Source organism: Aptenodytes patagonicus, chromosome 4 (genome assembly GCF_965638725.1).
Source record: "Aptenodytes patagonicus chromosome 4, bAptPat1.pri.cur, whole genome shotgun sequence".
NCBI classification, from domain to species: domain Eukaryota; kingdom Metazoa; phylum Chordata; class Aves; order Sphenisciformes; family Spheniscidae; genus Aptenodytes; species Aptenodytes patagonicus.
Genome location: NC_134952.1, coordinates 48,834,446 through 48,847,619, shown reverse-complemented (window position 1 = coordinate 48,847,619; position 13,174 = coordinate 48,834,446). Strand labels below are relative to the sequence as shown.

Sequence of the window (13,174 nt, the reverse complement as noted above, 5' to 3'; positions counted from 1 at the left end):
CCTGCACGTATCACCCCAGTCTAATTTGTTGAGTTAATTGTACAAATGAAGAGAAATGGGGCACATGGACTCAAATCTTTTTTTTTTTTTTTTCTTTTCTAAGAATATTTCATGTGTAAAAGCAACACACAACTATCCGGACTTGTGGCCTAGAAACTAAGCCACATCTTTTATTTCAGCTTATGCTAGATTTTTAGTGCGTAAGCATATTAGCATTGCACTAGATTTTGACTTGCATTCCTTCCTATCTTGCAATTTTCTTCTTCAAGCCATGCTTTGGGCCTTAGTAGGCATCAGCTACATTTCAGGGTAAGAATACTCTTTTATTGTAAGCATTGCTTTCATAATTATGCTCTGTAGTGAAGCTATTAAAAAAGATCCTTGAAACCCCTATTTTCACTCATGCTGGTGATTCTTCTTCAAATTTAGCAATGGAGAACATGGGAGCAGTCCCCATCGGCTTCAACAGAAAGAGGTCTCAATTCAGGTCAAGAACTAGATTTGAATTTTCCTGTGCCGGTCACTTCCTAAAGAGTTCACATTTATATAGGTTCAGTCTTTCAGTATTCATCCACGCTTGCGGTTTACCTTTTGGGAATTATTTGCTTGCCGGCTAACGTCAGTGGAAATCCAGATTGCAGTAACATCAATAATTCAAAACTTCAAAAGAGGAAAGGAACCAAATAGATGCATGCCTTGACAAGATACATTAACACCTTCCAATAGAATTGAAGCACACGTTGAATACACCGTAACATGTCTGACAGGAACCTTCAATAAATTTTACCACTTAATCTGTTTCAGACTGCACACAGAGTGTTCCCTGCCGCAAACATTATTCTTAAATAGGTGTCAAGGCTCAGGTCCTCAGCAGATGCTAGGCACCTACTTCTGTCTCACGGGAGACAGAATCTCTCTGATTCTACCATGCAGGCATCACAGACCTTCAGGAAGACCAGTGCCCTTCCAAGATGCCATCTAACCTCAAAGGGTTTCGAGGATCTTTAGTTAAGATATCACTATATGTCAGGATACTAGAGTTCAATTAGTATTTATAGTATGGGATTTGGTATGTTGGGTTTTGAACTGCTCTAATTAGGTAGTCTGTTTTTCACCAGAAAGGCGGTACAGAGAAATCCATACATCTTGGTGTGGGTTCCTGGCACAAATGCTTTGAGGGACTTCCTCAGGTGAAAGATGCTGCCAGGAGCAGGCTTTGCATTTCTGACCAGTTTTGAAACCGAGTTGTTTTTTGATGGTGGTCAGAACAATAGTGCTGTTTGCTGCTTCTGCTGTGCCATCTAGCTTTTCTAATACTTTGTCAATGACTGACATTGTAGAACTATCCTCTCAGCCCCTTATCTATTCCTAGCGCTCTGCTGGCATACATTTTTCTTTTAAAACTGGTGTTGATCTGCTGATAACGTGCTAAGTCTGTCAGTACTGTTTAAAGTTAGGACTTCAAACTCTGTGGTCTCAAACAGTTCAGTCCTTCCCTTTTTATATCCATATACTCTTCATTACTTCTTTTCTGGTGTGTTTTTTAATAAATAGAGTCCTCACCCTGACTATGTGAGAACTGAATCAGTCACTGGAGAATATGCACTAAAATCAGTTTTTAGACAGAAACATCTAGAAGTTGTAAGCTCTGCACAGCGGAAGAAAGCTGAAGACATCTTTTACAGTCAGCAAACTTGGTAGTGAAGTTGGAGGAAATCCCCAAAGAGAATGTACTGGGAAGGGTGACTGGAAAAAGAATAGTGAAAGAAGCTGGTAGGAGAGGGTGGAAGTCCCCTGAATGAAAAAGAGTTAGTACAAAAACTATTAAAAAAAAAAAGGAAAAAATAAAGAAAGCATGAACTGCAAGCAATAAGGGGAATTTGTTGTCAGTTTGCCATGTAATTCTCAGCTTATTTGTGTTCTTCACATGATGAATCTGCTCCATTCAACTTGATAAAGTTGAAAATTTGGGGGATTTTTCATTTAATTTCCCAGAAAATGAAATTGTATTGGAGATTTCACAACAGTTCTGAAACTGTTAAAATGGTTTTCAAAATGGAAAACCAGTTAGATTTTATTTCAAAAAAGAGCATAGGAAAAAAGAGACCCTTTTAAATGGTCTCTGCTACAAGCACTTCTTAAAACTGTAAATAGCTAGATAGACCCTGGAACTGAGAAAGGAAAAGGGCAAGTTTGAAAGGTGGAAGATTCCTGTTCTCCACCTCTAAAGTGGATGGAGCCACTGTAATAGGAAGCCCGTTTTTGGAGGTGAGTATGAGATATGGAAGAACAGGGCAGGCAAATCAGCCTCTTGGAAAAGAAACCGAAGGGAGAACAATTGACATCATCATTGCACTTTGAAAAAGCCAACAAGGTTGGAGTCTATTGTGTAAAAACTTCCAGAATTATGGTAAAAATTTGTTGCCCCTCATCTGACATCTCACTAAAGGCTAAAAATGTCTTTAATCCCTGAAGAATGATTAGCAATATCAGCTCATTGTCTCTCCTCTTCTTCTAGCCCTGGGAAGTGTATTCCAAAATGCTGTGTATCGACCTGCTGAAGTAGCAACTGAAGGGATGGGAAAGGGAGTGATCACTTTTTTTTATGCTCCTAAGGCAATTTTCAGTGAATTAAGAAGATTATTTTTGAAAAAAAACCCTCTCTCATTGTAACAGCCTCATGCTTGCTTTGCAAAAAAAAAAAAAAAAAAATCACGTGCCTAGTGGAGGGAAACTTCCCTGTGGAATGAGGGAGTGGAAAGGACTTAAGTAATATTTCAGGTCCCACATAACATTGCAGAGCGAAGCACAAAATGTTAGTGATAATGAGAGCTGGCAAAATCCTTGCTTTGGATCACAGGCCATGTTCTGTGTTCCTGAATATACTTGCATAGGCCTAGCTAAATCACCACCCCATCTTGCCAAGACCCATGTTATTAAGTAGCAGACGCAGTACTAGAAACGAAAGAAAGAGTAATTAAGGTTATGTAAGGGTGAGAAATGCAGGCTCCAGGTGTGCAGCAGCTGCTAATTGTTGCAATCAGGTAGGTCAGTGGTCTGAGGGATGACTGTGTAGCCATTTCTGCATTAGGTTACCCTCTGGAGAGGATGTTTGGATGGATTTGAGTATGCTCTGTCATATCTTTGGATTTGCTGCATGACAGGTTCTAAAGGAAATACAGTCGCTATAGAAGAACTCATATTTTCTAAATATCTTCATAATGCACTGTAAGATTCTGATCTTTTATCAGCAAAGATAACCCTAGTAGCGCTCAAGATTCTGAGCATGAACAAAGAAAATTGATTTACCAGACATTTTGAAAACAGGAGAAAATGATGGTGATGATATACATTGCTGCAGGATGCTACAGCTTAAGTTCTCATGGATCCTTCAAAAACCCAAACACAGAGCATTCCTTTGGTATCCCTAATATTAAAAGATTTAAAGTAAGATTAAAACTGGTGAGTTGCAGTACTACTGCATAGTTAGCTCTGAGCATAAGCTACAACTTTCTCAAGCCAATACACAAACCCAGAGTTTTTAACCTTATGCCTTTAGGCCTTGTATCAGAACAGGAGCTGGCAAAGTCAGTTTCTCCAAGCCTGACTCAACGTCTTCATTTGGAAAGTCTGCCTCATTCATGTGCTGAGTAGAGCATGGTTACATCATATACTATCCCAGTATCTATTTTTGTCAGTTCAGTAATATAATGTACTGGCATCAATATGTGTAGTTGAGGATGAGGATCTGCAAGGTAGAGGCCTATGAGGTAGGCTTTTTTCTGCACCTTATTGCATATATCAGACCATTTCCTACAATCTGCACAATTTCATTTTTCTGGAAAGAAGGTGGTAGAAAAAAAAGTCTAAATCTGTGTTTAAATTTACAATTGCATAAGATATAGATATCAAAGATCTTTATTAGCAGTAGCCAGTTCTTGCTCAACTTGTTAAATCTAAGCTCTGCAATCTCTGAAGTCAGTTTGCTCATGCCCCCCCCTTCCCTCCCTGGAGCCTAGCTACCTGTCCAGTCTTGCTTGGGACAGGTTTTTCTGTTGGAGCTGCAACTTTAACCACTTCCACTGAGACTGGACGTAGCAGCGAGTGGGTTTTTCTCAAATCCTGGTGCTTTCCATTCTGTAGAGTGCACTTTGCATCTGGAGTGGATCAGAAAAGCTGTAGTACTTGGCTGCTGGATGTGGAGCCAAAAGAAAAGGAATTTGCTAGTAATAGTGCCTGAAATCTGTTAATTGAAGAGAATAAATAGATAATGAAGAATCCAGGAAAGTAAGCGATTGTTGGAGCTTGTTAATGTGTAGGAAATAACAAATGGTGTAACATAAACGGTAACACTGAGGGAAAAGCCTTATGAGCAGAGTTCATTTGAGAAGCTTTATACCTTTAGCTGCTCACAGAAATGAGAATACATTTGTGTAGACTACAAAAAATTCATTAGACTTCTGCACTTACACTTAGTGATTCAGTCACACCTGAAGTCTGCTTAATATCTTTCAATCATGGTGATCTAATACTTAGTATTTCTAAGTCATGAAGCACATTGCAGATCTGTAGAGCAACAGTTGTTTAACAAAAAGAAATATGTAGATAATACAGGTCTAGAAAAGTGTTTTATTCTGTTCTTAATATATGGGTGATAATCAGATAAAAGGCTTTATAATCAGAAATGTTAGAGGTTGTACTACTTTTAGGTATTTAAAAATGAAGAGAAAAGAAATAACAGAATAACCTGTTGCTATGCAACATGATGCAAATAAGTTAAAAGTTGGCACAATTAATTACTACGAAAGGTGCGACTAAGCATGCTGGATGTGTAGCCAAAAGAAAAGGCTGTCCTGAGCTGCTTTAGCTGACTCTCATAAAACACAAATTTAACTATGGAATTGGTTATTTAGTGCACATTTGGGCAACACTTACGCAATAATTGGTCCTGAAAATTCCTTTTGCTAATGAGTTTTATGTCACTTGATGTAGTTGTGTCTGTATTTTAATATCCCCCGTGCTTTAGGACATCCTAGATGTCCCAAAGTAATGCTGACAATTCAAATTATGCTACAGTTAAGTTCTCCTTGTGATCCCTGCTTCTCCATTATGGCTTGCATTACCACAGTACTTCTAATTTAAGATCTCACATTTGTTTAGAGGGGAATAAGATCGGAGAAATATTGCTGTCTTTAATTATATAGCCCAGAGGAAAATAAGTGTGGGATAAAGCAGGATCTAAAGCGCACAACCACTACTGCTAATTGTTTCTATATAAATAGCAGAAGATGGGCATGGGCTAATGGACGCATCACAAGGTAACTGTGAGGACAGCTGCTTAATTGTTGTTATATGCATTGAAGATTTTAAGGTAAAGAAATGTTTGAAAATGTTCAACAGCTTTTTTTTGTTGCCTTTTTTTTTTTTTCAGGTAAGAGGAGAAAGGAGGATACCACCCAAGTAAAATAGTCCCATCATATGTGTAAAAGAAAGAGAGAAAAGGGGATTTTTATAGTTTCCCATTTTAAAGCAGCATTACAGATCAGACTACCAGGTCTCTTGTACTGACTCTGCAAGTGTTTGGCACAAAACACAGCTAACCAAATAACTATCAGAACATAATTTCAGTGTGTACTATTAAATGTGAATAAGTATGCTTGAGGGCAGCTCAAAACTCATTTACACTAGTATTAATAAGAGCTTACAGAATATAGTAACAGAAACAACACTAGAAAAAGGGACATTTTCCTAGGATAAGAAGGTTTGTAAGGAGTCAGTGCTGGAAAGGCAGTGCTTTCATTTTCTCCCCTTGCCCCCGTGTTTGGCTGGAGAGTTTTGCCAAGACAATTAGGGTTGTAACATGAAGTTACAGGGAACTCTTTATTAGCCAGCAAAAAGTTTATCTTATGAGTTTTGCAGTCAACTAAAGTGAGTGTTGACCTTAGGGTCTCTATCAAGCTCATATTCCTATGATTATTCTGCTTGGTGGTCATGTACTGTCTCAGCTTACAAGCTTAAACCATTGCAGCCAATGAAAATGGCTAAAAGGTGTAAAAGAAAAAAACAAAACCAAAACCAACCCTTTCTGTAAAGCCTGACTATAAATGACTTGCAGTGAAATTAGCAGAGAATCCCATGTAGGGCCAGCGCTAGCTGGTGTATTAGTGCAAGGTTGTACTGATACATAAGCTAGAGCAACTGAGAGGGCTGACATTGATCCTACCAAAGCTCAAGTGAGTTCAGCATTAGGGCTTTTCTTCCATTACCACTACTGCCAGCCCCGCAGGTGGTCTTTTCACATCATGAAATTACTGAATGCAGAAAGAGAAAGTAGGGCTGCTTCTGTGTGCTGTATAATTACAGTATTTCTATCACAGGATATGCTAGAGGTGCAAAAGTGTTGTAGTAAAGCTGAGGGGCGACCTCATTGCTCTCTACAGCTTCCTGAAGAGGGGAAGTGGAGAGGGAGGTGCTGATCTCTTCTCCCTGGTATCCAGTGATAGGATGCGTAGGAATGGTTCAAAGCTATATCAGGGGAGGTTTAGACTGGACATTAGGAAGCATTTCTTTACTTAGAGGGTGGTCAAACACTGGAACAGGCTTCCTCAGGAGGTGGTCAATGCCCCAAGCCTGTCAGTGTTTAAGACGCATTTGGACAATGACCTTAACAACATGCTTTAACTTGGTCAGACCTGAATTGGTCAGGCAGTTGGACTGGATGATCATTTCAGGTCCCTTCCAACTGAAACAGTCGATTCTATTTATTCTATTCTAAACTGGATAAGGAAAAGGCTGTGGCTACGCAATGCTATAGATGACATTGTCATATGTGGTGACAGTCAGGAGGAATGGAAGGGTACTCAGCCCAGACAGCAAGAAGATCAAAAGATCCTCACTACGTAGCTTAGGCCAACTAGCTTTTCCACCAACAGACTGTTGTTTCTGCATGATGCAGAATTCCAGAATCTTAGTGCAGGTTGGATGCAAACTATTGAAAAATTCCCAGGGAACAATCTGGTCAAGACCTTTTTCAAGGCAAATATGCAGAAGCTGATATTTTGCAAGCTTTCATTGATCTGACAAAAGCATTGGATGTGGTAGGTTGCTGCGGTCTTTGCAGCCTCACAGAAAGTCCTTATCTGTTTAAGAAAATTACAGTAAACTTTAGAACTGCTTTATATGAGTACAAAATGAAGTTCAACAGAATGATACTTTCCATAGGACAACTCAAAGAGTACATCTTATAACTAGTCTTGTTCATGTTGTTTAGTAAAGTGATATATATGATAACTGTGACCTTAAAATGAGCATTTGGATTTTTGAAATTCAGGAGTGTCACTTATTCTCTCCAGGTAGTCTAGTGGGTCTAAAAAGGCTAAATAGACCAGAGAAGAATTCTTGATTATAGCTGCACATGGGTTATCCACTCTAATTTCTGATTTACAGCTTGCTGGGACAGAAATTTATTCTTCTACAGACAGCTTTTGATTTGGCTGTCAGATGAAAAATTAGGGCTGCTTGAGGGAACAACAAATAAAACTGTCTGTTGCTCCTCTGAACTGAAGTCCTTGTTTGAGAGCTTCTTATTTTTGGGATGTTTCTGAGTGATAGTGAATGTCTACTGAGAAACGGACTCAGAAAAAAAGGCCATCACTGACAGGCACTTTCAAGAAAGTAGTAGTCTGGCATCAGGCTCTCCACCAGGTCTATTACGGTTTTGTGCTTCTTTTGTCATGCAGAATAGGTCTGTGGACTGGAGGAATTCTGCTATGGAAACACCAGCTTTCCCTGTTCTGGAGGATACTGTCTGATGAGGTGATCGGTGGCAATGTTCTGACTCTATGTTCACCAAGGCATTACTGACTAAAGTCCAGCTGTGACAGACCAGAGGCATTGTCCATTTGAACTAAATATGAGCGCCCAGTTCCTGTGTGGTGAGGTTGAATGGGGTTACAGGAAGCACAGTTACTGCCTGAGGGGCTTCTGAGGCTGTAAACACACTCCTGACTGCTTGCAACGTAGCGCCCGACTCTTCAAGATCTCAGCCACATGTAACACTGCAAGTAGGCCACCATTTTGAGGGAAGACACAGGTCTACCCAAACTCTTTGACTGGAAAAGCATTCAAGTCAAAGGATGTGCCCGGCAGCAACAGTGCATTGGGGCACATACTGAATGGCAGTGCAGATTATTTACTACCTGTGGGCCTGGGTGCTCACCTACTGTCCTGGTTTCGGCAGGGATAGAGTTAATTTCCTTCCTAGTAGCTGGTACAGTGCTGTGTTTTGGATTTAGGATGAGAACAAAGTTGATATAACTCACCGATGTTTTAGTTGTTGCTAGGTAATGCTTACACTAGCCAAGGACTTTTTAGTTTCCCATGCTCTACCGACTGAGAAGGCTGGAGGTGCACAAGAAGCTGGGAGGGGGCACAGCCAAACTGGCCAAAGGGACATTCCATACCATGGGACGTCATGCTCAGTACATAAACTGGGGAAAGCTGGCCGGGGGGGCCGCTGCTCGGGGACTGGCTGGGCATCGGTCGGCGGGTGGTGAGCAATTGCACTGTGCATCACTTGTTTTGTATATTATTATTATTATCATCATTTTATTTTAATTATTAAACTGTTTTTATCTCAACCCACGAGTTTTTCTCACTTGTGCTCTTCCAATTCTCTCCCCCATCCTACCGGGTGGGGGGAGTGAGCGAGCAGCTGGGTGGTGCTTAGTTGCCGACCAAGGTTAAACCACGACAGTCCTTTTTGGCACCCAACGTGGGGCACGAAGGATTGAGATAATAACAGATTAACCAGAGTGTATTAAGGAACTTATATCTGTTAATAGTTGTGGGTCACAATGTTGGTTTCTCTGTTCTTGATATTGATTTGTATAATCTGCATCGTGCTCTTTTTCCTGCTGTACATGTTAAAGATCGGTGTTGGGTTTTGCAGTTTGCTGTGGTCTGCAGTGAATAGTGATGTCTCGCTTGTGAGGTTTGTTTTTAGAACATTGACCTTGACGTTAGCATGGTATGTAGGTTTCGCAATGAAGCCGTTACTGTACCACGGAGACCATTTCGTGGAGACAACTAGCAATTGCAGTAACTTTTCTGAGAGTTTTTTTACGGAGGAAATACAGAATGGCAGTGTCAATACCTTCTTCTATGATGTTTCCTCCTTCATTACAGTAACTTTTCAGTATTTTGAACAGCCTTGGGCAGTTAAGATACTTCTATTGGTACTGCTTTGGAATATTGTTTCGGTTTTGTCTAAAGTTGGTAAGCAATTTAAGAATATCATCCAGAGATCTGCCCCAAGACCGGATAGTTATGAGTGGCAGGGTGTGTGGGACAAGATGGGCAAGTACCTTGATTTACCTATGCCTCATAATGCTGCCATCCTCAACTTTGAGGAATTTGCTCTAGTGACATCAAGAATGATGTTAAATATTATATTGTCTCTAATTTTAAATTTACATCTTACTGTAAATACCAAGCTTCTGACTACCTGAGTCAGAGGTGAACCTATCAAAGCCACATTTGCTTACAATCTAAACAGGACTAAAAATTTGTGCTCCCACATGCACCCACAGAAATTTCAGAAATGGAAAAGAAAAGTGAAAATGAGATGAAATTACACAAGATTCTCTGGTGGATGTGGGTGTGGCTGTTTTGAGAGTTTAGTGACCTGAATTATCCATTTTTTCCTCAGGTCAGGACAACAGAACACACATGCTTATTTTAATATGGTAATTGGCAGCATAAATAGTTGAGTTAAACTGCCAGTGAATGTAAATGTGTGCTAAAATTATACTATGTAAGGCAAACCCAGGATGTTCATTTTATGTGGGCAATTGTCTGCAGCAAAGGGGCAGTATGAGGTGATTCAATAGCATCAGTGTTTTGAAGTGTCACAGCCAAATCTGCCAAAGCTTGTCTGTCTGAGGCCTAGGTCTCATAAAAATTACTTTGCCTCCCCAGCTGCATTTCTTTATAGCAGTATAAGTCCTGAGAAAGTCCTTTTATACCTTAGACTTTTTTTCCCTGTGCTTACAGCTAAAAACAGTTTCAGTTTTGCATAGCGCTCTCTATCTAATAGAATGAGATTAAAATCCTCCTACTAATTCTAATATTAATGGTTTTATGCATACATTAGTATCTTGTAATATGAATGTGAAAAAATGCACACCATTGTTAAAGCAGGACATACTTTCAGGCACTTACTTACAAACTTTGGGCCTCTTCCCTCCTGAAACAAAGAGGAGTTCTACAGTTGTCTGTAAAAGATGCAGGACTAGATTCTAAATCATCCTACAAAGCATTAAGGCTCTATTAAAGAAATGTACTTTCGCTAAGGAGCTGAAGAAAAAGCTGCCAGTCTAACTTATTCCATATAACCAAGAGGGTGATTAAATGTTCCAAATATGCAGAAGTCAAATGTCCCATTTCTGCTTTAAATCTTTTCCTTTTATAGGCTGTGGGTTATACTCCCTGCTTTGAAAACCTGTGCTGTTTAGGAACAAGAATTTATTTACAGTTTTAAAAACTTGCAACTGATCTTGGATGAATAGTCTAAATTAACCTTTGGCAGAGAAGTTGTAATTTCTAAGCCAACACATAACTGCATTTTGCATTAGTTCAGGAATATTGGGTACTTTGAGGGGTTAAGAATGAAATATTTTCCATGATTCATATCTCTCTTAGCTTGAAACGTCAACAACTCAATTCCAATGTAGCCAAAAGGGGTTTTCAGTCCAAAATGTCTCGTTGCTTGCAATTAATTTGGGTTCTTGCAGTTAGGGTTTTGTATCACAATGCATTAATGCATGAAAGCAGCTGCACAATGAGTAGTGCCACATGTTTGAACTAAAAATAATCTGTGTATATTGCTGCTGCACAAACAGTTGTACATTTTGGTCACTAAAGATAATCTCTGTGTTAGAACAGCGAGACACATATGGCAGAATCAGATGCGTATTGTAGAACTGTGAGGGGATGCTTGCGTGTGCCTGCTTGTGCCACTTAACCACACCCCGTCCTTTTCTGTCTTGGCAAGGATGCCGAGTCCTATTCTTTAAACCCATGAAAAAGCGCAACAAAACTTTTCGAGATAAATATACTTAGGCAAATGGAAACAACTTCTATTTTCCCCAAAATAAGGATTTTGGAACTTAGACAACTGACATGGTGCTTTAGGGAGGGGAAAAAAGGCTATGTTAGTTTAGAATTAATTCTGTCTTGCAGACGTATCTATGGGAGAGGGAAAAAAAAAGCTCAACTGAAAATGGTATGCTTTCCAACTTGCTGAGCTCAATCCTTCTTCCACTTACAGGTCAGTGTTTCGTGGCCCCGCTGAAGAGTCTGTGCCTTTCAAGAAACTCCAGAAAATTAATTCTGATCCCCATCCTGCTAAGGTACATAGAGTGGCTTGCCAATGGATGACTCCTTCATCCAAACTTTTGTAACCTTTGGGTCTCAAAAGCACTTACTTCTACTTCCAGCCTTGCACCTTAATCTCTGCTCTCCATTCTATAGTAAATTACACAGAGGAAGAGTTAAAGATTATGTCTAACTTTTTCTTTTGTTCCTTATGTGAAACCAGTTCTGTGGCCTACATCTCCTACTATGCGCAACAGTAGCTCTCCAGTGCAATACTGCACTACACTAGAGACTGGGTCTTCATACATGCTGGGAACTGCTGGTGAATTGCAATGTAATGGAGGAGATAATACCAATTTCCATTAGAAGACAGCAGGACTGCCAACTATCACTGCTCAATAAGCACTAACATCTTAGGCAAGTTGTCTGTCTTTATTTTCCAAGCTTCAGTACAGTGCAGTGTGCTTAACTGCCAACAGCCACAACTGACAGGCTTTGGTTGCTGCCACTTGCTGCCTTTCAGCTGGGACTGGAGACTCAACCAGTTTGGAATATAAATTACCAGTGGAAATGATGAAGTTCCATTCCTGCAAGTAAGTCTTGATGTCATCTGATGGGATGCAGTTGCAGGTGGTTGTTGATTACCAAGTGAAACCTGTACAGTATGTGCCCTGTCTGAACATAATAACAGAATGGTAATATGGTTGAAAAACATACCCAGTTATAGTACTAGCAGATAATTTATAATAGAGCATATTATAATTATGGTTTATAAACTAGGTGCTTATAACCATTTACCTGTCATTAGGTAAATGTCTAACGTTTTCAACAGTTCTCTTATGTCTGTTAAGTTATATAGGTTAATGATAATATATTACCAGGCTGATGTATGTACTTGCTGGTTGTTTTTCTCCCAAAATGAAGCAGCAATTGCATACTGACAGTGGACAAAGAGGGGCTGGGGTCCTGCAACTGAGCACGCAGAGAAGGCAGGAAAGAGTCAGAGAAGTGTTTAGTTCCCCATTAGGAAGAATCCAAGAGAGGGAGTTTTTTAAGTCCAGAGTATTAGCTATAAAGAGACTTTGATTTGTGATTAAAGAAACTGACTGCTGTTGCATCTGTTCCTGAGAAAATGGGAAATGAAAAGGGATATATTGTCTCTAATTAGAATTAGAGCTAAACTTGCTAATTAACTACTTCTGAAGGTGAAGAACTCAACTATTGACTATTTGAACGAGAAAGACTGATGGTACTTGAGTACTTCTTTTTCTTATTTCAGACATGGTCTCTGCTTTTAACTGTGTGTGCCCTTGTCCCTTTTGTTTTCCTTTTTTTTTCTTTTTTTTTTTTTGTTTTGTTTTGAGAGCGAGACAATAGTAGTATGTGCCCGTGGAAGAACTTGCAATGTACAAGGACAATGTACAAGAACTTGCAATATAAAAGGACAATTACTCTATATTGGCAGACAAGTAGATGCAGTTCTGGCATCTCATTTGGGCTCACTAGACCTATACTGACAGTAAACAAACAAAAAAAAGCTGTGTGCTAGCAAAGTTTTTATTCATACTTTTGCCAAGATGTACTTGTTTATGCACTCTCTCTGTGCCAGGATTTTCCATAACGATGGCGTTAAAATGTACCCTCTTCACCCTTCTGTTATAACTAGTAAGCTCATTTATTTTTCTTTAAATTGGTTATTTTAGAAATGTTGTTATCAATTAAAACAGCTTCTGTTTTCTAGAATAATAGCATACTTGTGAGTGTAAACCAAAAGTTCAGACTGCAAAAAGCTGCTGTA

General features: G+C 39.5%; 1 protein-coding gene across 1 annotated transcript in view; it reads left to right on the top strand.

Annotated features, from left to right (window-relative positions):
* LOC143159567 (uncharacterized) overlaps window positions 1-11,671 on the top strand; it is a 157,435-nt gene extending 145,764 nt beyond the window's left edge. The window contains exons 4-5 of the mRNA XM_076336635.1: window positions 11,330-11,411; window positions 11,600-11,671. Coding sequence (XP_076192750.1) covers window positions 11,330-11,411; window positions 11,600-11,636 — 119 coding nt within the window. The 3' untranslated portion in view covers window positions 11,637-11,671. The remainder of the gene's footprint in view (window positions 1-11,329; window positions 11,412-11,599) is intronic.
* The last annotated feature ends 1,503 nt before the right edge of the window (window positions 11,672-13,174 follow it).